The 21,851-nt window shown below is 41.1% G+C and overlaps 1 protein-coding gene across 4 annotated transcripts in view; it reads left to right on the top strand.

Annotated features, from left to right (window-relative positions):
• Nucleotides 1–21,851, top strand: part of RPGRIP1 (RPGR interacting protein 1) — an 85,030-nt gene that overhangs the window by 15,053 nt on the left and 48,126 nt on the right. For 3 of the 4 annotated variants that reach the window (XM_047739272.1, XM_047739271.1, XM_047739276.1), the window contains exons 1-3: nucleotides 5,482–5,515; nucleotides 18,527–18,659; nucleotides 21,130–21,395. In XM_047739272.1, coding sequence (XP_047595228.1) covers nucleotides 5,497–5,515; nucleotides 18,527–18,659; nucleotides 21,130–21,395 — 418 coding nt within the window. In that variant the 5' untranslated portion in view covers nucleotides 5,482–5,496. Of the gene's footprint in view, nucleotides 1–5,395; nucleotides 5,516–18,526; nucleotides 18,660–21,129; nucleotides 21,396–21,851 lie in introns of those variants that run through there. The other variant, XM_047739273.1, reaches the window with a different exon arrangement.

Below are 21,851 nucleotides of genomic sequence, written 5' to 3'. Positions count from 1 at the left end.
CTCGATCCCAGGACCCTAGGATCACAACCTGAGCCAAAGGCAGATGCTTAACAACTGAGCCACCCAGGCACCCCTCGCCTCAGGACTTTTGTCTAATATGTGAAAAGACATCCACTTTTAGGTGATTATTTAGTTTCTTTATTTTTTTATTTTATTTTTAAGTTTTTTTTTTTATTATTTGACAGATCACAAGTAGGCAAAGAGGCAGGCAGAGAGAGAGGGAAGGAAGCAGGCTCACCACTGAGCAGAGAGCCTGACTTGTTGCTCAATCCCAAGACTCTGAGGTCATGACCCAAGCCAAAGGCAGAGGCTTTAACCCACTGAGCCACCCAGGCGCCCCTATTTAGTTTCTTTAAAATAGGTCTGCTGGGCACCTGGGTGGTTCAGATGGTTAAGTATCTGCCTTCAGCTCAAGTCATGATCTCTAGGCCCTGAGATTGAGGCCCACATAGGGCTCTTGGCTAGGGGGAAGTCTGCTTCTCCCTCTCCCTCTACTTCTGCTCCTGCTCATGCTCACTCTCTGTATCTCTCTGTCTCAAATGAATAAATAAAACATTTTTTAAAAATAAAATAGGTGTGCTATAAAAATCCATATAGGTCTATTTAAAATTATATCATTGGAAAGATGTTCTCCACTTATTATGTTTTTTAAAAATGAAACATTATAGAATGGAATATGAATGAGCCAATTGAAGTTAAAATGTCCGGAAAGTAGATCAGCAAATGGTAATATTCTTTTCCAGCGATAGAATTTCTCTATTACATTTCTCTGTTTGTTCAAAGTAAGCTTGTAAATAAGCTTCCTCAGTTGACAAGTCAAGCTAACTTCTGCAGAAAGGGGGTATTTGTTATACAGCACATAGTACTTTCCTATAGAACCTAAGAGCAGGAACAGAGACAGGCCTCGAAAAAGATTAGAATCAAGGACAGGAAGCTTCAGGACTTCTTTTTTTTTTTTTTTTAAAGATTTTATTTATTTATTTGACAGACAGAGATCACAAGTAGGCAGAGAGACAGGCAGAGAGAGAGAGGGGAAAGTAAGCTCCCTGCTGAGCAGAGAGCCCAACGTGGGGCTCGATCCCAGAACCCTGGGATCATGACCTGAGCTGAAGGCAGAGGCTTTAACCCACTGAGCCACCCAGGCGCCCCGCTTCAGGACTTCTTAACTCATCTCAGTCACTCAGTGTCATTCTCTCTCTTGATTTGTTGATTCATCTATTAATTTACTCAACATATATCTATTAGGAGCCTTCTATGTTCCAAGAACTGTTTGCGCACGGGTAAATAGAGGCAAACAAAATTAACCAATTTTCTGCCTTCAAAGTTGTTCTATTTTAGTGGGAGAAGACAGACAATAAACAAATACAAATAAAAATATAGTGTTACAAGGGAAATAAACAGGGCAAATGACAGAGTGTAACTGAGGAAGTGCTCACTTTAGTTATGAAGGTCAAACAAAGTCCTCTTGGCAAATGAAAAGATGCTGAGAGACTGAAGGATGCGATGGAAATGGCCATGTAAAGAACATGGGAAAGAGCATTCTTGTAAAAGGGCAAGGAACTTAATGCTTGGGGGAGCAAATAAGAAGCTGGTGTCCAGGAGTATAGTTTGCTAGAAGAAGAGATGTTCAAGGTGTAGATCTGAGAAATATGAAGAAGGTCAGATCATGGAGGGCTTGTCAGCCATGGTAAGGAGTTTGGATGTGATTTGATTTGATTTGATTATTTATTTATTTATTTATTGAGAAAACACATGAGCAGGGTGAGAGGGGCAGAAGGAGAGAGGGAGAGAGAATCTTTTTTTTTTTTTTTTTTAGATTTTATTTGTTTATTTCACAGACAGATCACAAGTAGGCAGAGAGGCAGGCAGAGAGAGAGAGAGACAGAGGAGGAGGCAGGCTCCCTGCTGAGCAGAGAGCCCGATGCAGAACTCGATCCCAGGACCCTGGGACCATGACCTGAGCTGAAGGCAGAGGCTTTAACCACTGAGCCACCCAGGCGCCCAGGAGAGAGAATCTTTTTTTTTTTTTTTTTTTTTTTTTAAGATTTTATTATTTATTTGACAGAGAGAAATCACAAGTAAGCAGAGAGGCAGGCAGAGAGAGAGGAGGAAGCAGGCTCCCTGCTGAGCAGAAAGCCCGATGTGGGGCTCGAACCAGGACCTGGGATCATGACCTGAGCCGAAGGCAGCGGCTTAACCCACTGAGCCACCCAGGCGCCCCCAGGAGAGAGAATCTTAAGCAGACTTCATACCCAGCATGGAGCCTGACATGGGACTTGATCTCACGACACTGAGATCATGACCTGAGCCAAAATCAAGAGTCAGATGCTTCACTGACTGAGCCACCCAGGCACCCCAGATTTTATTTTATTTTTTTATTTTTTTAAACATTTTATTTATTTATTTGACAGAGAGAGAGCACAAGTAGGCAGAGAGGCAGGCAGAGAGAGGGGGAAGCAGGCTCCCTGCTGAGCAGAGAGCCCAATGCAGAGCTCGATCCCAGGATCTTGAGACCATGACCCGAGCAGAAGGCAGAGGCTTAATCTACTGAGCCACCCAGGTGTCCCCAGATTTTATTTATTTATTTATTTATTTAAAAAAGATTTTATTTATTTATTTGACAGACAGAGATCACAAGTAGGCAGAGAGGCAGGCAGAGAGAGGAAGGGAAGCAGGCTCCCCGCCAAGCAGAGAGCCTGACACGGGGCTCGATTCCAGGACCCCGAGACCATGACCCGAGCCGAAGGCAGAGGTTTTAACCCACTGAGCCACCCAGGCGCCCCCAGATTTTATTTTAAAATTTTTTTTAATTTTTTTTTTAAGATTTTTATTTATTTGACAGACAGATCACAAGTAGGCAGAGAGGCAGGCAGAGAGAGAGAGGAGGAGGAGGCAGGCTCCCCGCTGAGCAGAGAGCCCGATGTGAGGCTCGATCCCAGGACCCTGGGATCATGACCTGAGCCGAAGGTAGAGGCTTTAACCACTGAGAAACCCAGGCGCCCCCCAGATTTTATTTTAAATGTGAAGGAAAGCCATTGGGGAATTTTAGGCAGGAAATGCTATGACCTGGGTTGTCTTACAAAGGTTACTCTGAATGTTTCAGGGACAGTTGATGGAAGAAGGAGAGGAAAATAGGGAGAGCATTAGGAAAACATAGCCCCGGAAGGACTAATAAGAAGTTGCTATGGGGGCGCCTGGGTAGTTCAGATGGTTAAGTGTCTGCCTTCAGCTTGGGTCATGTTCTTCAGGTCCTGGGATTAAGGATTAAGGAGCCCAATGTGGGTTCCCGGCTCAGCAGAGAGTCTGCTTCTCCCTCCCCCTCTGCCTCTTCCCCTTCTTGTGCTCTCTGTCTCCCTCTCTCTCTCTCTCTCTCTCTCTCAAATAAATAAATAAATAAATCTTAAAAAAAAAAATTTGCTATGGCTAAGGTCAAAAAGTTTGCTGCCCGTGTTCTCTTCTAGGATTTTAATGGTTTCCTGTCTCACATTTAGGTTTTTATCCATTTTGACTTTTTTTTTTTTTTAAAGGTTTTATTTATTTATTTGACAGAGAAAGATCACAAGTAGGCAGAGAGTCAGGCAGGGAGAGAGGAGGAAGCAGGCTCCCTGCTGAGCAGAGAGCCTGGTGCAGAACTCGATCCCAGGACCCTGAGATCATGACCTGAGCCGAAGGCAGAGGCTTTAACCCACTGAGCCACCCAGGCGCCCCATTTTGACTTTATTTTTATGGTGTAAGAAAGTGGTCCAGTTTCATTCTTCTGCGTGTTACTGTCCAGTTTGCCCAACACTATTTGTTGAAGAGACTGTCTTTTTTCTATTGGATATTCTTTCCTGCTTTGTGGAAGATTAGTTGACCATGAAGCAACAGTTTTGGAGCTAAGAGACTGGGTACTATAATCCAGAAAAAGAGTGTTGACCAATGTGTGAGGCGACTTTACAGACAGGATTTCTCCAGTTATTTCTCTAGTTATTTCTCCAGTTATTCAGGGTATAGAGCAGAACATGGCCATACCAGAACTTCCAAGCTTATATAATAATTCTGGCCATCCAAAGAGCTAATTTAACTCTCTCAGTCCCATTTCCAACCATTTGAGAAAGAGAATCTGATTGGCCCAGCTTGGGTCAATTGTTTACTCTGGTCCAATGAGCAGTGACTGTGGGTCCTGAATCATAGACTATAAACTGGTTACTGAAGGGTCAGTCCTCGTAAATGAAATGCGGAGTCGGGGGTCAGAGGATTCTTTCTTAGAGAAAGAGGATGGTCACTGGCTTCCAGGATGAGCAGACACTTAAAAAATGCCCCAAAAGGATGAATATCAATTCTATAATCAGAAGAATTGATTTCATTTCATTTTATTTTTTAAAGGATTTTATTTATTTATTTGACAGAGAAAGACACAGTGAGAGAGGGGACACAAGTAGAGGGAGTGGGAGAGGGAAAAGCAGGCTTCCTGCTGAGCAGGGAGCGTGATGCAGGGCTCAATCCTAAGACTCTGGGATCATGACCTGAGCTGAAGACAGACGCTTAACGACTGAGCCACCCAGGCACCCCCAAATTGATTTCATTTTAAATAAGTAAGGTCATTATCACTGAATGCTCAGTCTTACCCCCTCCCCCCCCCTTTTTTTTTAAGATTTTATTTATTTATTTGACAGAGAGATCACAAGTAGGCAGAGAGGCAGGCAGAGAGAGAGGAGGAAGCAGGCTCCCTGCCGAGCAGAGAGCCCGATGCGGGGCTCGATCCCAGGACTCTGAGATCATGACCTGAGCCGAAGGCAGTGGCTTAACCCACTGAGCCACCCAGGCGCCCCCCCCCCTTTTTTTTTAAAAGCAGGCTTCACAGCCAGTGTGGGGCTTGAACTTGCAACCCTGAGATTAGGAGTCACATGCTCTATGAACTGAGTCAGCCAGGTGCCCAAAATATTTTTTTTTCTTCATTTTATTTTAAGTAATCTCTACCCACAATGTGGGGCTTGAAATCATGATCCTGAGATCAGGGGCCACATGCTCTACTGACTGAGCAGGCCAGGTACCGCTTAGTCTTAACTCTTTAGTAAAGAGTGGTCAACACCACCACAAAAAGAATGCTAGTGAGTCATGAGTCATGTACCATCAAGAAAGTGTTGATAGGACACTTGGGTGGCTGAGTTGGTCAAGCGACTGCCTTCGCCTCATGATCCCAGAGTCCCAGGATCGAGTCCCATATTTGGTTCCCCACTCCATGGGGAGTCTGCTTCTCCCTCTGACCTTCTCCCCTCTCATGGTCTCTTTCTCTCTCTCTCATAAATAAAATCTTTAAAAAAATAAAGTGTTGATAAATTCATAATACAACTTAAGTACAGCCTGTGGAAGATATCCTAAGTAGCATGTAATTGACGAACTTGCCTTATTTCAGTGTCCTCTGGGATCGCCTATAGCTTGGGAACTGATAGGAAATCACATCTCCTGTGGACAACACATCAAAGGACCTATTTGAGACATAGACAATTAGCTCTGATGGTGCCAGTGTCAAAAGGTAAATTGTGCCTAAAGATGGAAGTCTTTTATTTTTTTTTTTAAGATTTTTTTTTTTTAAATTTGACAGAGAGAGGAGACATAGCCAGAGAGGGAACATAAGCAGGGAGAGCAGAAGAGGGAGAAGCAGGCTTCCTGCCAAGCAAGGAGCCCAATGTGGGACTTGACCCCAGGACTCTGGGATCATGACCTAAGCCAAAGGCAGATGCTTAATGACTGAGCCACCCAGGCACCCCTAAAGGTGGAAGTCTTTTAAAATCAAAACAATGTTCAGTCTGTCATTGTGGGGCATTTTGCCAGCTTCAGAGTGACTGCTTTGCTCTCAGGTCTTTTCCTTAATCTTCTCAACATTTTATTTCTTAATTCTTACAACAAAAGTCTTACTGTGCAAATTTATTTTTTTTTAAAGATTTTATTTATTTATTTGACAGAGAGAGATCACAAGTAGGCAGAGAGGCAGGCAGAGAGAGAGAGAGGGAAGCAGGCTCCCTGCTGAGCAGAGAGCCCGATGCGGGACTCGATCCCAGGACCCTGAGATCATGACCTGAGCCGAAGGCAGTGGCTTAACCCACTGAGCCACCCAGGTGCCCTTACTGTGCAAATTTAGAAGGTAAGGGTAAATACCACCACAACAAAAGTGGAGACAAATGAATGGTCCATTCCTCTATTCACATGGTTAGTCCTTCACTCTCACTAAGCAAAGGTGGGAAATTTAAGATGGAAGAGCACAGCCCCACAAGAACTTCTTCTACACTTAAGATATTATTTTAACTTTGTTCCTACTCTCCTACCTCTCAGTCATAGTTACTTGACTTCACTTGATTTCACTTCTATATAATTTTTTCAAAGGTAGGGCACTTTATGCACTGCCTATGGGTGTAAAAAGACTGAGGTCACTTAGGACAAAAGCTCGACATTATCTAGTAAGTTCAACATGCAGCTCTACTTCTGGGTAGAAAATTTGCAGAAAATTTTGCATATGTGTACCAGGAGACATATACCAGAATGGTCATAGCAGCATTATTCATAAGATAAAAAATGGGGAAAAAAAATGGAAACAATGTAAAATGTCCATAGTTGGGGAAGTTAATGCACATTGATATATATTCATACAATGTAATAACAAATGTATTTTCTTTATAATAAATAAATCTTATTTTCTTTAAAGTTATAAAGAGGGGCACCTGGGTGGCTCAGTCATTGGGGATCTGCCTTCAGCGTGGTTCATGATTCCCATGATCCTGGGATCAAGCCCTGCATCAGGCTCCCTGCTTGGAGCCTACTTCTCTCTCTCCCTCGGCCTGCTGCTCTCACTGCTGTGTTCTCTCTCTCTCTCTGTCAAACAGATATATAAAATGTTTTTTAAAATTTTTAAATAAAAATAATAAAGTAATATAAGGCAGTTAGTAGTAATAGAACATTAAGATAGTGGTTACCTCTGGGAGAAGAAGGGAATAGTATGGGTGGGAACTTACAGAGGGTTATTCATGTAGTAGTAACTGCTTCTTAAGCTAGTATGGATGTTTGTGTATACTTTATTATTCTTCAAACTGCCCACATGTGTTTTATTTCCTCATTTATAGTGTGAGCTGTATATGCTAACGTTTTTGTAATAATATACATAATACATGCTTATATAATACATTATATTATACCAGTTTTATTGGGATATAATTTACATGCCACAAAATTCATTGTTTTAAAGTGTACAATTCAGCAATTTTTACTGTATTCACAGAGTTTTTTGCATTCATCCTCACTAATTTCAGGACGTTTAATTACCCCAAAAAGAATCCCTGTAGCGATCATTTCCCTTGTCCCCACATTCTGCCCCTGATAATCACTTATCTGCTTTCAGGCTCTATCAATTTGCTTATTCTTTATAAATGACATTCTTTGTAAATGAAGTCATATAACCCATGGTTTTTGTGAGTCTGGTTTCTTTCACTTGTCATAGGGTTTTCAAAGTTCATCCATGTTGTAGCATTTATCAATACCTTCATTTTTTGCTTAATAATACCTCATTGTATGGGCATATCACATTTTGTTTATGTATTCATCAGTTGGTAGACATTTGGGTTGTTTTCACATTGGGGCTATTATGAGTAATACTGCTATGAATATTTGTGTATAAGTTTTTTGTGTGGACGTGTTTTTATTTCTCTTAGGTATATACCTAGAAGTGAAATTGCTGGGTCATGTAGTAGCTCTATGTTTAACATTTTGGGGAATTGCCAGACTATTTTTAAAGCAGTTGTACCCTTTTATGTTCCTACCAACAATGTATAAGAGTTCTAATTTTTTCATATGTTCAGTTGTTATTGAAGTGATATTTTGTGTGGTTTTTAAAAATTTGTTATTTCTCTTGTGGTTTTGATTTGCACTTCCCTAATGAATAATCACACTGAACATCTTTCATGTTTTTTCAGCCACTTCTATAGCTTCTTTGGAAAAAATCTCTTTAGATCCTTTGTCCATTTTTTTTAATTTATTTGTATTTTTTTAAAGATTTTATCTATTTGAGAGGAGGGGGAGAGTGAGAGGGAGAAGCAGACTCCCCACTGAGCTGAGAACCTGGTGTGGGGCTCTATCCCAGGACCGTGAGATCATGACCTGATCCGAAGGCAGAGGCTTAACCAGCTGAGCCACGCAAGCGCCCCTTTATCCATTTTTAAATTGTCTTATTTGTCTTTATATTGTTGGTTGTAAGAGTTCTTTATGTATTTTGGATATAAATCTCTTATCAGATACATGATTTGAAAATATTTTTCCCATTCTGTGGGTTGTCTTTTTACTTTCTTGTTTTTTTCCCCAAAGACTTTATTATTTATTTGACAGAGAGAGACACAGTGAGAGAGGAAACACAAGCAGGGGGAGTGGAAGGGTGAAGCAGGCTTCCCACTGAGCAGGGAGCCAATTCAGGGCTTGATCCCAGGACCCTGGGATCATGACCTGAGCCAAAGGCAGCCGCTTAACTGACTGAGCCATCCAGGCATCCCTATTTACTTTCTTGATAGTGTCCTCTGAATCACAAAAGTTAATTTTGATGAAGTCCAAATTTATTTGTTTTTTTCTTTTGTCACTAGTGCTGTTGGGTTCATGTCTAACTTCATTGTATTGTATTTAAACACTGCCTAATCCGAGGTCACAAAGGTCACAAAACATATTTCTATGTTTTCTCTAAGAATTTTGTAGCTTTGTAGTTTAGCTTTTTACATTTAGGTCTGTGACCCATTTTCAACTACTTTTTTATATGGTATGAGATAAGGTTCCAACTTTATTCCTTTTTTTTTTTTTTTTTTTTTTTTTTAAAGATTTTATTTATTTGTCAGAGAGAGAGGGAGAGAGTAAGCACAGGCAGACAGAATGGCAGGCAGAGGCAGAGGGAGAAGCAGGCTCCTGCTGAGCAAGGAGCCCGATGCAGGACTCGATCCCAGGACGCTGGAATCATGACCTGAGCCGAAGGCAGCTGCTTAACCAACGAGCCACCCAGGTGTCCCCCTTTTTTTTTTTTTAAGATTTTATTTATTTATTTGAGAGAGAATGTGAGCAAGAGAGGGAGAACGCGGGCAAGTTAGGGAGGGGCAGAGAGTGAGGTAGAAGAAGATTCCCCACTGAGCAGGGAGCCCAGCATGGGGCTCTGTCCCAGGACCTTGGGATCATGACCTGAGCTGAAGGGAGATGCTTAACTGACTGAGCCACCAGGTGCCTCAGATCCAACTTCATTCTTTTGCATGTGTAATCTAGTCCCCCAGCACCATTTGTTGAAAAAATTGATTCTTTCCCCGTTGAATTTTGTGGCATGTTTGTTAGCATTTAACTGTAATGTGAGGGTTTACTTCTAGACTCTCAGTTTTATTCCATTGCTGTGCATATGTATCCTATATCAATACTATGCTGTCTTGATTATTGTAGCTTTGTAATAAGTTTTGAATCAGGATGCATGGATATTCTGGGTTCCTTGCATTTCCAAATGAACTTTAGGATCAGCTTGTCAGTGTATTGGGGATAAAAGCCATCTGGAATTTTGATAGGGACTGCACTGAATCTGTACATGAATTGTGGACATCTTGGCATCTTATCAATATTAAGTCTTGAGGGGTGTCTGGGTAGCCCAGTTGGTTAAGTGTTTGCCTTCGGCTCAGGTTATGATTCCAGGATCCTAGGATCGAGTCCCACATTAGGCTTCCTGCTCAGCAGGGTGTCTGCTCCTCCCTCTCCCTCTGCCTCTGCTCTCTTTCTCTCTCATGCACTCTCTCTCTAATAAATAAATAAAATCTTTAAAAAAATATTGTCTTGAAATCCATGAACATGAAGATGTTTTCCTTTTTTTTTTTTTTAAGATTTTATTTATTTATTTGACAGAGAGAAATCACAAGTAGGCAGAGAGGCAGGCAGAGAGAGAGGAGGAAGCAGGCTCCCTGCCGAGCAGAAAGCCCGATGTGGGGCTTGAACCCAGGACCTGGGATCATGACCTGAGCCGAAGGCAGCGGCTTAACCCACTGAGCCACACAGGCGCCCCCCCCCTTTTTTTTTTAAAAGATTTTACTTATTTAAGGGTACCTGGGTAGCTTTGTCAGTTAAGTGTCTGCCTTTGGCTCAGGTCATGATCTCAAGGTCCTGGGATGGAGGCCCCCCCCAACCCATGGGGCTCCCTGCTCAGTGGGAAGTCTGCTTCTCCCTCTCCCTCTCCCTCTTCCCCTGCTCATGTGCACATACATACTCTTTCTCTCTTTCTCTTTTCCTCTCTCTCTCAAATGAAATCTTTTTTTAAAAAGATTTTATTTATTTATTTGACACAGAGAGAGATCACAAGTAGGCAGAGAAGCAGGCAGAGAGAGAGGGGGGAAGCAGTCTCCCTGCTGAGCAGAGAGCCTGATGCGGGGCTCAATCCCAGGACTCTGAGATCAGGACCTGAGCCAAAGACAGAGGCTTAACCCACTGAGCCCCAGGCACCCCTCAAATAAAATCTTTTTTAAAATTTTTACTTATTTATTTGAGAGGCAGAGAGAGCAGGGTGATGGGGAAGATGAGGGAAAGAGACAAGCCGACTCTGTGTTGAGCCTGATACAGAACCTGGTACAGAGCTCAGTCTCAAAACCCTGAAGATCATGACCTGAGCTGAAAAGAAGAGTCAGACACTTAAATGATTAAGCCACCCAGGTGCCCCACATTGATTGATTTTCATATGTTAAACCAAGCTGTATTGCTGGGATAAGTTCAACTTGGTTATAGTAAAAGTCTTTTTATGTGTTGTTCAATTCAGGTTGCTATTATTTTGTTGAGGATTTTGTTTCTATAATTATAAGAGATACTGATCTGTAGTTTCTTGTGGTATCTTTAGTTTGGGCCTCATGCAAAGTTGGGAAGTGTTGCCTCTTCTATTTTTTGGAAGACTTTGTGAAAGATTGATGTTATTTCTTCTTTAAACATTTGGTAGAATTCATCATTGAAATCATCTGAGTTTGGGATTTTTTTTTTTTTTTTTTTTTTTTAAACAGAGAGAGATCACAAGCAGGCAGAGAGGCAGGCAGAGAGAGAGGAGGAAGCAGGTTCTCTGCTGAGCAGAGAGCCCGATGCGGGGCTCGATCCCAGGACCCTGAGATCATGACCCGAGCCGAAGGCAGCGGCTTAACCCGCTGAGCCACCCAGGCGCCCCTGAGTTTGGGATTTTTTTTGTGGGATGTTTTTTGTTATAAATCAGTCTCATAAGTCTGTTCAGATTTTCCATTTCCTCTTGGGTCAATCTTAGTGGTTTGTGTCTTTCTAGGAAATTGTCCATTCCACCTAGGTTATCTGATTTATTGACATACAGTTGTTTGTAGTATTCTCAGATAATTCTTTTTATTTATTTAGGGTTGATAGTGATGTGATCTCATTCATCCCTGATTTTAGTGATTTGAGTCTTCTCTCTTTTATTTTGGTCATCTATCTAAAGTTTTGTCAATTTTGTTGATCTTTCAAAGAACCAATTTTAGTTTTGTTAATTTTCACTATTGTTCTTTTGCTTCCTATTTCATTTATCCTGCTCTGATCTTTGTTATTTCTTTCCTTCTGCTTGCTTTGGGTTTAGTTTCCTCTTCTTTCTAATTTCTCATGGTGAGAGTTAGTTGATTTGAGATTTTTTTTAATATAGGCATTTGTAGCTATAAATTTCCTGTTATCTGTTATCTCTGTGTTAACTACATCCAATAAATTTTGGGATGTGTTTTCATTTGTATAAGACATTAACAATAAAACATTTTTAATTAAAAAAAATAAGGAGGGGCGCCTGGGTGGCTCAGTTGGTTAAGCGGCTGCCTTTGGCTCGGATCATGATCCCGGCGTCCTGGGATCGAGTCCCACATCGGGTTCCTTGCTCAGCAGGGAGCCTGCTTCTCCCTCTGCCTCTGCCTGCCACTCTCTCTGCCTGTGCGCACTCTCTCTGACAAATAAATAAATAAAATCTTTAAAAAAAAAAAAATAAGGAGGACCCATGGTGGGATGTAGTCAAGCTGGTAGATAACCAAGGCCACATGTCTAGACCTTGTTCAATCACTGATGCTAAATGGATCATAATATTTCAATAAGTAAAAAATCTAGAGATGCTTGGGCTGGCTCAGTCGGCAGAACATGTGGCTCTTGACCTTGGGGTCATGATTTGAAGCCCCAAATTGGATGAAGAGTTTACTTAATAAAAAAGAAAGGAAAAACCAAAAAAGAAAAATCTACTATGTTCAGTATGCTCTTCACGAGTCCTCAACTTGGAATTTTGTGCTTCTCAAAGCTTTAACTATTTGACAAACTGAAATGTGAGCTGGCTGAGAAAATTTTTAAAGTCAGAAAAGTCATAGTACTAGTGACAGAAAACCCTGTGCAGGAGCTAAACACCTAGAGAGTCTAGTCAGTTTTGAGGCCATCCACATGACCAAAAACCCAAACTACCTTAACATTTCTTCAGAATAAGGTGCCAAAATGCAGGATGTACATGTTCACTTTGTGGGGAAAGAAATTTTGTGGGGTTTACTACCAACCATGTCAAATTTTCTTCCTGTTATTTATGAAATAGCTAAAAGTAAAAAAGTGCTTGTTATAAATGAAGATTTTCATAAAGGTTTATAGTCATGTTAAAAATTTTATTCCAGAAAAATTTATTCCTAGTGATCATCTTTCTTTCTTGTTAAGCCAAGTGTGCTTGGCAATCAGCTACATTATTTTGTAAGTTCATGGATTTGGAAGTTACAGCTTTTTAATTCTCCCCATTCTAAGCAATCTTGAATTTATTTCGGAAACTTTGCTTTGGGAGAAGAGAAACATTTTTTTTTAAGATTTTATTTATTTATTTGACAGAGAGACACGGTGAGAGAGGGAACACAAACAGGAGGAGTGGGAGAAGGAGAAGCAGACTCCCTGCTGAACAGGGAGCCCAATGCAGGGCTCAATGCCAGGACCTTGGGATCATGACCTGAGCTGAAGGCAGACACTTAATGACTGAGCCACCATGATTCATGAACTCTTTACTTATGCTAATACAGGTGTAGCTACCTTTTGTCACTGTACAACACCATTGACTGTATTCACTATGCTGTACCTTTCATCCCTGTGACTTACTCATTCTGTTAACTGGAAACCTATTTCTCTCCCTCCCCTTTCCCCATTTGGCCCATTCTTCTATCCCTTCTCCTCTGGTAACCACCAATTTGTTCTCTGAATTTATGGGTTTATTTCTGCTTTTTGGGTTTTTTTAACTTATTTTTAAAAAGATTTATTTATTTATTGAGAAAGAGAGAGTACGCACACCCATGAGCAGGAGGAGGGACACAGGGAGAGGGAGAGAATCTTAATCAGACTCCCCACTGAGCATGGAGGAGCCCAATGCGGAGCTCAGTCTCATGACCTGAGATCCTAACCTGAGCCAAAACCAAGATTTGGAGGCATAACTGACCCAGTTACCCCTTGTTTGTTTTTTAGATTGCACAAATAAGTGAAATCATACTGTATTTGTCTTTATCTGACTTATTTCACTTAGCATACTACCCTCTAGGCCCATCCATGTTGTCATACATGGCAAGATCTTATTTTTTATGACTGAATAATACTCCATTGTATACATATACCACGTTTTTTAATGTTAATTTTTTTTTCAAAATTTTATTTAAATTCTAGGTAGTTAACATACAGTGCAGTGTTGGTTTCAGGACTACAATTGAGTGATTCATCACTTACCTAAAACACCTAGTGCTCTTCTTATCAAGTGCCCTCCTTAATACCCATCACCCACCTAGCCCATTCCCCACCTGCCTCCATCCATCACCCTTCAGTTTGTTCTCTGTAAGAGTCTCTGTGGTTTGTTTTCCTCTCTCTTTTTACTTCTTTTTTTTTTTCATACCACATGTTCTTTATCTATTCACCTATCTTGGGTTACTTCTATATCTTGACTATTCTAAATAATACCAAAGTAAAGTAAGCATGCATATATATTTTCGAATTAGTGTTTTTGGGTTTTTAGGGTAAATACCCAGTAGTTGAATTACTGGATCATATGGTGATTCCACTTTTTTTAAAGATTTTATTTATTTATTTGATAGAGATCACAAGTAGGCAGAGAGGCAGGCAGAGAGAGAGGAGGAAGCAGGCTCCCTACTGGAGCAGAGAGCCGATGTGGGGCTCGATCCCAGACCCGAGATCATGACCTGAGCTGAAGGCAGAGGCTTAACCCTTGAGCCGCCCAGGCCCCGGATTCCATTTTTAATTTTTGAGGCACCTCCATACTGTTTTCCACAGTGGCTGCACCAATTTACATTCCTACCAACAGTGCACGAGGGTTCCTTTTTCTCCACATCTGTGCCAACACTTGATATTTCTTGTCTTTTTGATATTAGCCATTCTGATAGGTATGAAGTGATATCTCATTGTGGTTTTTTAAAAAAGATTTATTTATTTATTTGACGGAGAGAGAGAGAGAGATCACTAGTAGGCAGAGAGGCAGGCAGAGAGAAAGGGGGAAGCAGGCTCCCCGCCGAGCAGTGAGTCTGATGCGGGGCTTGATCCCAGGACCCTGAGATCATGACCTGAGCTGAAGGCAGAGGCTTAACCCACTGAGCCACCCAGGCACCCTCTCATTGTGGTTTTGATTTGCTTTTCCCTGATTATTAGTGATGTTGAATATCTTTTCAGATCTTAGTTGTTGTTTTTAATTAAGCTCTATACCTAATATGTAACTTGAACTCAAGACCCCAAAATCAAGAGTGCATGTTCTACTGACTGAGCTAGCTAGGCACCCTATAGTGTTTTGCTTTTGTTTTTGTTTTTGTTTTTTGAGTAGGTTCCATGCCCAACACTGGGCTCGAACTCACAACCCTGAGATCAACAGCTGCATGCTTTACTCACTGAGCCAACCAGGTGCCCCACCTGGTTTTAAATATAACTCTCCCCTAAACCAGGGGTTTGGGCAGGAAAAGTACAGGGTGAGCCTAAAACACCTTATTTCGTCAGAAAATGTGGAAGATCTCCAACCATCTGGTGGCTTAGTCAAGCATCTGCCTTTGGCTCAGGTCATGGTCCCAGGTTCCTAGGATCAAGCCCTGTGTCAGGCTCTCTGCTCAGTGGAGACTCTGCTTCTCCCTCTGCCTGCTGCTTCACCGGCTTGTGCTCTCTCTCAAATAAATAAAATCTTTTTTTAAACTTTGTTTTTAAGTTTAAAAGAGAAGCAGGCAGCAGGCAGAGGGAGAAGCAGGCTCCCCACTGAGCAAGGAGCCCAGTGTGGGACTAGATCCCAGGACTGTAGGATCATGACCGGAGCCAAAGGCAGCTGCTTAATTGCCTGAGCCATCCAGGCATCCCAATAAATAAAATCTTCAAAAAAAATTGTGGAAGTGCTCAAAAATTCATAGAGATATATATTTTTTTAAAGATTTTATTTATTTATTTGACAGAGAGAGATCACAAGTAGATGGAGAGGCAGGCAGAGAGAGAGAGAGGGAAGCAGGCTCCCTGCTGAGCAGAGAGCCCGATGTGGGCCTCGATCCCAGGACCCTGAGATCATGACCTGAGCCGAAGGCAGCGGCTTAACCCACTGAGCCACCCAGGCGCCCGTCATAGAGATATTTTAAAACAACACCGGAACCAGCTGAAAAGGCTTATACTGACTGAATCTGGGACAGTTTTGGTGTCAAAATGAATTATGATATTGATGGATTTTAACCTATTGAATAAAATAGGAATCCATGAGATTGCATAGATATAAATAAATATATTAATAAATAAATGTTGTAAAGAGAAATCTTTGCCCTAGAGTAGAACTGCAACTAATAAATGTAGAAGTAGTAATGAAATTAGAATTATACTATGGTTATGTCCTTATACAATGAAGTGTTTAGAAGTAATGGGATATCATGTGTACAATTTCTTTTCAAGTGGTTCCAAGAAATAATAGAGAATATATATAACATTGTATATTGTGATATATATATACATATATATATATGTATATATATATATTTGGAAAATAGTTTGACAGATTTTTAAAAGTTAAACATATCCATTCGTCTGTTGAAAGGCATCTTGGCTCTTTCCACAGTTTGGTGATTGTGGCCATTGCTGCTATGAACATTAGGGTACATATGGCCCTTCTTTTCACTGCATCTGTATCTTTGGGGTAAATACCTAGTAGTGCAACTGCTGGGTCATAGGGTAGCTCTATTTTTAATTTTCTTTTTTTTTTAAAGATTTTATTTATTTATTTGACACAGAGAGAGAGATCACAAGTAGGCGGAGAGAGAGGGAGAAGCAGGCTCCCTGCTGAGCAGAGAGCCTGATGCGGGGCTCGATCCCAGGACCCTGAGACCATGACCTGAGCTGAAAGCAGAGGCTTAACCCTCTGAGCCACCCAGGTGCCCCTATTTTTAATTTTCTGAGGAATCTCCACACTGTTTCCTAAAGAAGCTGCACCAATTTGCATTCCCACCAACAGTTTAAGTGTGTTCCCCTTTCTCTACATCCTCTCCAACATTTGTTGTTTCCTGCCTTGTTAATCTTTGTGATTCTAACTGGTGTAAGGTGGTATTTCAATGTGGTAAAGAAGATGTGGTCCATATATACAATGAAATATTACTCAGCCATCAGAAAGAATGAATACCCAGCTTTTGCATCAACATAGGTGGGACTAGAGGAGATTATGCTGAGTGAAAAAAGTCAAACAGAGAAAGTCAATTATCATATGGTTTCACTTACTTGTGGAACATAATGAATAACAGGGAGGACATTAGGAGAAGGAAAGGAAAAGTGAATTGGGGCAAATCGGAGGGGGTGATGAACCATGAGAGACTGTGGACTCTGAGAAACAATCTGAGGGTTTTAGAGAGGAGGGGAGTGAGGGGATGGGGGAGCCTGGTGGTGGGTATTAAGGAGGGCATGTATTTCATGGAGCACTGGGTGTTGTACACAAACAATGAATCTTGGAACACTGCATCAAAAACTAATGATATATTTTATGGTGACTAGCATAACACAATAAAAAAAAAAGTTAAACATACACCTGTCTTTTGACCCAGCTGTTTCACTCCTGTGTATTTACCCAAGAGAAATTAAAACATGTTCACACAAAGACTTATACACAGATTTTCATAGCTGTTCTGTTTATAATAGCCAAAAACCTGGAAACAATTCAAATATCCACCAAATATCCACCAATAGTAAATGGATAAATAAATTATGGTTTATCTGTACAGTGAAATGCTACCAGCAATCAAAATGAACTATTGATATAAGAAACACCATGGATGAATCTCAAAATATTATGCAGAGTGAAAGAAGTCAAACACCCCCAAAGTAAAAAATAATATGAGTACATAATGGATGATTTTATCTATATGCTTTTCTAGAAAATCGAAACTGTAGTGACATAAAGCCATATATTGGTGGTTGCCTGGAGACTAACGTTGGACTGGGGTTAGGGTGAGATGGAGAGGAAGGGATAACAAAGAGTACAGGGAAAGTTAGCAATAATGGATATGTTAATTATCTTAATTGTGGTGGTTTTACAGTTATATACATATGTCAAAATTAACCAAATTTTATACTTTAAATATTATTCAGTGTATTACACACCAATTATACTTCAATAAAGCTGTTTTAAAAAACCTTACTAATCATTTCCAAAGGCTAGACCAGAGAGGTGGTAGTGGTAGCTGAGGTGGTTCTGAGACTTAAGTTCTGAGCTCTTTCTTCCAGGAACAGAGCTATATTTAGAGTGCTGGGGTTCAGGATCTTTCCCATGAGATCAGAGCTGACTCTGGGCCAGTAAACACTCATACACTTAGACCAAACAGATGCTCTATATCCAGGAGGCAACTTTGGGGACTGTTTCCCAGACCACAAAAACGAATGAGATGAGTTTTGATAATCAAGAAGCTTTCTATCCTTTTCCTTAGTAAGAGTTGGAAGATGGTTTTGGGCACAATCTTTATCTAGATCCACATTATCTAGTAAGGAGGAAAAACAGAAGAATAATTAAAAAGAAAAATTAAGTAAACTAACAGCCCTATTTGATATTTTTATAAAGAGAATGTACTCTCTAAGACTCTTAATCATAGAAAACAAACTGAGGGTTGCTGGAGAGGAGGGAGATAGAGGGATGGGGTAACTGGGTGATGGACATTAAGGAAGGCATGTGATGAAATGAGCGCTGGGGTTTCTATAAGACTGATGAGTCACAGACCTCGACCTCTGAAACCAACAATACATTATATATTAATTGAATTTAAATTTTCAAAAAAGAGAGTGTACTTTCTAGACAGGATATTGAGTCATATCTTATGCTGGAACAATATGGAATGATACTCCATATCCAGGAATGATATGTAACAATAAAGAGATCCGTTAGGACACATTTCATATCCTTCCTAAATTTCCTATCAAACACTCCAATCAAGAGAGATTGAAGCCCTTTGGACAAGATACAATGAGTTACCTGATGGATTAAAAAAAATTACATGAAAAATTAATCTCTATTTATCCTTTCCTGGAATTTTAGGTAAGAATATAAAAGCTCAACCACCCTTGAGCAGAATGAGCCGGGAAGAATTGGAGGACAGCTTGTTTCGTCTTCGTGAAGAGCACCTGTTGGTGAAGGAGCTTTCTTGGAAGCAACAGGATGAGATCAAAAGGTACCTTGTATTCTCTTTAAGTCTTTAAAAGCTGGGGAACAAAGGGGACCAGGGGCAAGTAAGAGAAGGAGCTTTTTATTTGCAAAATGAAACCAAAAATAATATTGATCATTTACTATATGCAGACATATTGTAAGGGCTTGTATGTATTAACTAAATATTATAAATACAACTAACTTATTTAATACTGTGAGGGAGGTGCTATTAAGAGGAAAAGGAAAGGGGCACCGGGGTGGCTCGGTGGGTTAATAAGCCTCTGCTTTCGGCTCAGGTCACGTTCTCCAGGTCCTGGGATGGAGCCCTACATCGGGCTCTCTGCACAGCAGGGAGCCTGCTTCCTCCTCTCTCTCTGCCTGCCTCTCTGCCTACTTGTCATTTCTGTCTGTCAAATAAATAAAATCTTTAAAAAAAAAAAAAGAATAGCAGTTACTCATTAACCAGGAAAAGAAAATGTTTGGTATTTTGTGTGTGGCATAGTGACCTTGTTTTTGTCTGTGTTTAAACAAAATTATGCAATGGTCTCAGTGGCCTTGTCTGATATTGGTGTTCTGTGAGATTATGTCCAACAGGGTAATAACATGGCCTAGCCGTGAGCACCAGGCCTGCTTCAAACAACACTGGGAACTGGTTATGTCAGATCAATTCCCCAATGTCAAGAGCAGCTTTTTGCTTTCTCACTGATAATCCCCAAGAGTGGTTCAGAGCTACATTTAGAATATTCAGGATATAGGGGCACCTGGATGGCTAGGTTGGTTAAGTGTCCGACCCTTTATCTTGGCTCAGGTCTTGGTCTCTGGGTCATGAGTTCAGGCTCTGCACTGGGCTCCACGCCCAGAATGGAGACCACTTAAAAAAAAAAAAAAATGCACAGATACAGGCTTCTATTGTATGCCAGCCCTCTTCAAAGGGGAGATTCTTTTGCATTGTGGAGAACTTAAGAATCTGGTCAAAGCAGAAGGTTGCATAGGCCAAAAAAATCTTACTTCTTGGTTGATAATCAAAAAGAAACTCTCGAGATTATAATATTAAGTGGCTAAATTAGATTCCATCCTCCTGACTCCCTTGGCTTTGGGCAAATTACCTTGCTATATTTCATGACTTGATTTCTCTATCTGGATGTAATGATATGTAATAATAGCTAACTCCCACAGTGCTTACAACACACAGCACTGCTCTAAACACTTTACATATATTGATTTATTTAATCCTCATAACAATCTAATGAGGCAGGTGCTATCTTTATTCATAGATGAGGAAACTGAGCACAAAAGGTTAATGACATGCGGAAAGCCACATAGATAATATGTCAGAATTGGCAGGCAGGGGTCACAGAATCTGATGGCAAGGATTGAAAGCATGATTTTAGGTCAAAATGACCTATTGTAGGTCAAAATGACAAATAGTGGGAGTGCCTGGCTACCTCAGTCTGTAGAGCATGCAATTCTTTTTTTTTTTTTTTAAAGATTTTATTTATTTATTTGACAGAGAGAGATCACAAGTAGGCAGAGAGGCAGGCAGAGAGAGAGGAAGAAGCAGGCTCCCCACTGAGCAGAGAGCCCGATGTGGGGCTCGATCCCAGGACCCCGAGACCATGACCTGAGCGGAAGGCAGCGGCTTAACCCACTGAGCCACCCAGGCGCCCCAAGAGCATGCAATTCTTGATCTTGGGTTTGTGAGTTTGGATGTAGAGATTACTTAGGAAAAAAAAAGATGACAAACAGTGATTGACTATCCACTATAAGTAAGGCTGGGTATATACTAATCGCTATTGAGGTGTATACTAGGGGCTGTGGAGGAGTAATCCTTAAAGTTGGGTGCATATACAGGGGTGTGCAGACAAGTGGGATGGGAAAAGTAAATATTAAAATTTCTTCCTATATTTAATTATTTCCCCTTTAAAAATTCATCTTTTTTTTTTTTTTACAATTTTATTTATTTATTTATTTCACAGAGAGAGAGAGAGAGAGAGAGAGCAAGAGAGGGACCACAAGCAGAGGGAGCAGGAGAGAGAGAAGCAGGCTTCCTGCTGAGAGGGGAGCCCGAAGTGGGGCTCAATCACAGGATCCTATTAGAAGGCAGAGGCTTAACAACTGAGCCACCCAGGAACCCCTAAAAATTAGTCTTTTTATGTTGTAATATGAGCACAGTTTATTAGGACAGAAGTAAATGCATATAATTTTAAAATAGATGTACAAATAAATATATTGAGGAGTGCCCCAAACATTTTTTACTAAGATGATTATGTAATCATTACAATAGAATGGACAAAGAGGGACACCACAGTGTTCCCTGCCCTCCAAGAGTTAACTGTGGATAGAAAATTAATTTTAAAGTATACATAACAGATCACAGTAGATAAATTTATATCACAGATCAGTTCATGATGATGTATCACCAAATCAACTGTAGAAATAATAACATAATTCACAGGAGGAGGAACGATTCCCACTATCTCTACTTTTGCTCCTAGGATGAGGACAGCATTACTCCGGCTGACATCGATGGGCAGGAACATGAGGGCAGAGGTGGCAGAGGCAGAGCAGCCTGCCAGACCACGGCGGAATGCAGGTTGGCGGCAACCCCCCACCAAGCACCAGCGCCCCCTGATGCATGGGCTGCAACTGCAGTTCCAGCGTGTTGTCCCCCCTGCTCCCCGACGCTCCCAGCCCTGGGTCCACGTGGGACACAGACAGCTCCGCACTGCTGGTGCACCAGCGCTGGAGAAACCCAAGAGAGGTGAGGTTCAGAACCAAGTTTCCAACAGTGCTGAAACCCTGGGAAGGATTGATGTGTCAGCCACATTTTCCTCCTCACTGCTTTATTTCACCCACCACCCCATTTTGTCCTTCTGTTCCCAGTGCTTTCTCCTTCCCTAAAATCTTGTTGTCCTGGGTGGTTTGCCAGGTTCAAAATTCTCACTTCAGCATGAAGTACTGCTGAGGAGAGAATCGGACAAGCAAAACAGGAATTTTGCTGCTTAAGTTCTGCAGTGGGCCTAGAAAGTAGATTAGAATTGACATTGATGTCCCCAGTCCAGTGTGAGTGGCAGTGATCTTAAGACAGGTCTCTTTCTAGAGGGCCCATGGGATCCTGGGCTAAGTGGCTGTGCCTCCAAAACTGGTCTTTTCGCTTTTGGGGAGAAGTGGACTCCTTTTGAAACTATGATCACAGCTAGGTCTCCTTCCAAGAAAA

Source organism: Lutra lutra, chromosome 7, assembly GCF_902655055.1.
Source record: "Lutra lutra chromosome 7, mLutLut1.2, whole genome shotgun sequence".
Classification (NCBI taxonomy): Eukaryota; Metazoa; Chordata; class Mammalia; order Carnivora; family Mustelidae; genus Lutra; species Lutra lutra.
This window is presented reverse-complemented; position numbering and strand designations above follow the sequence as displayed.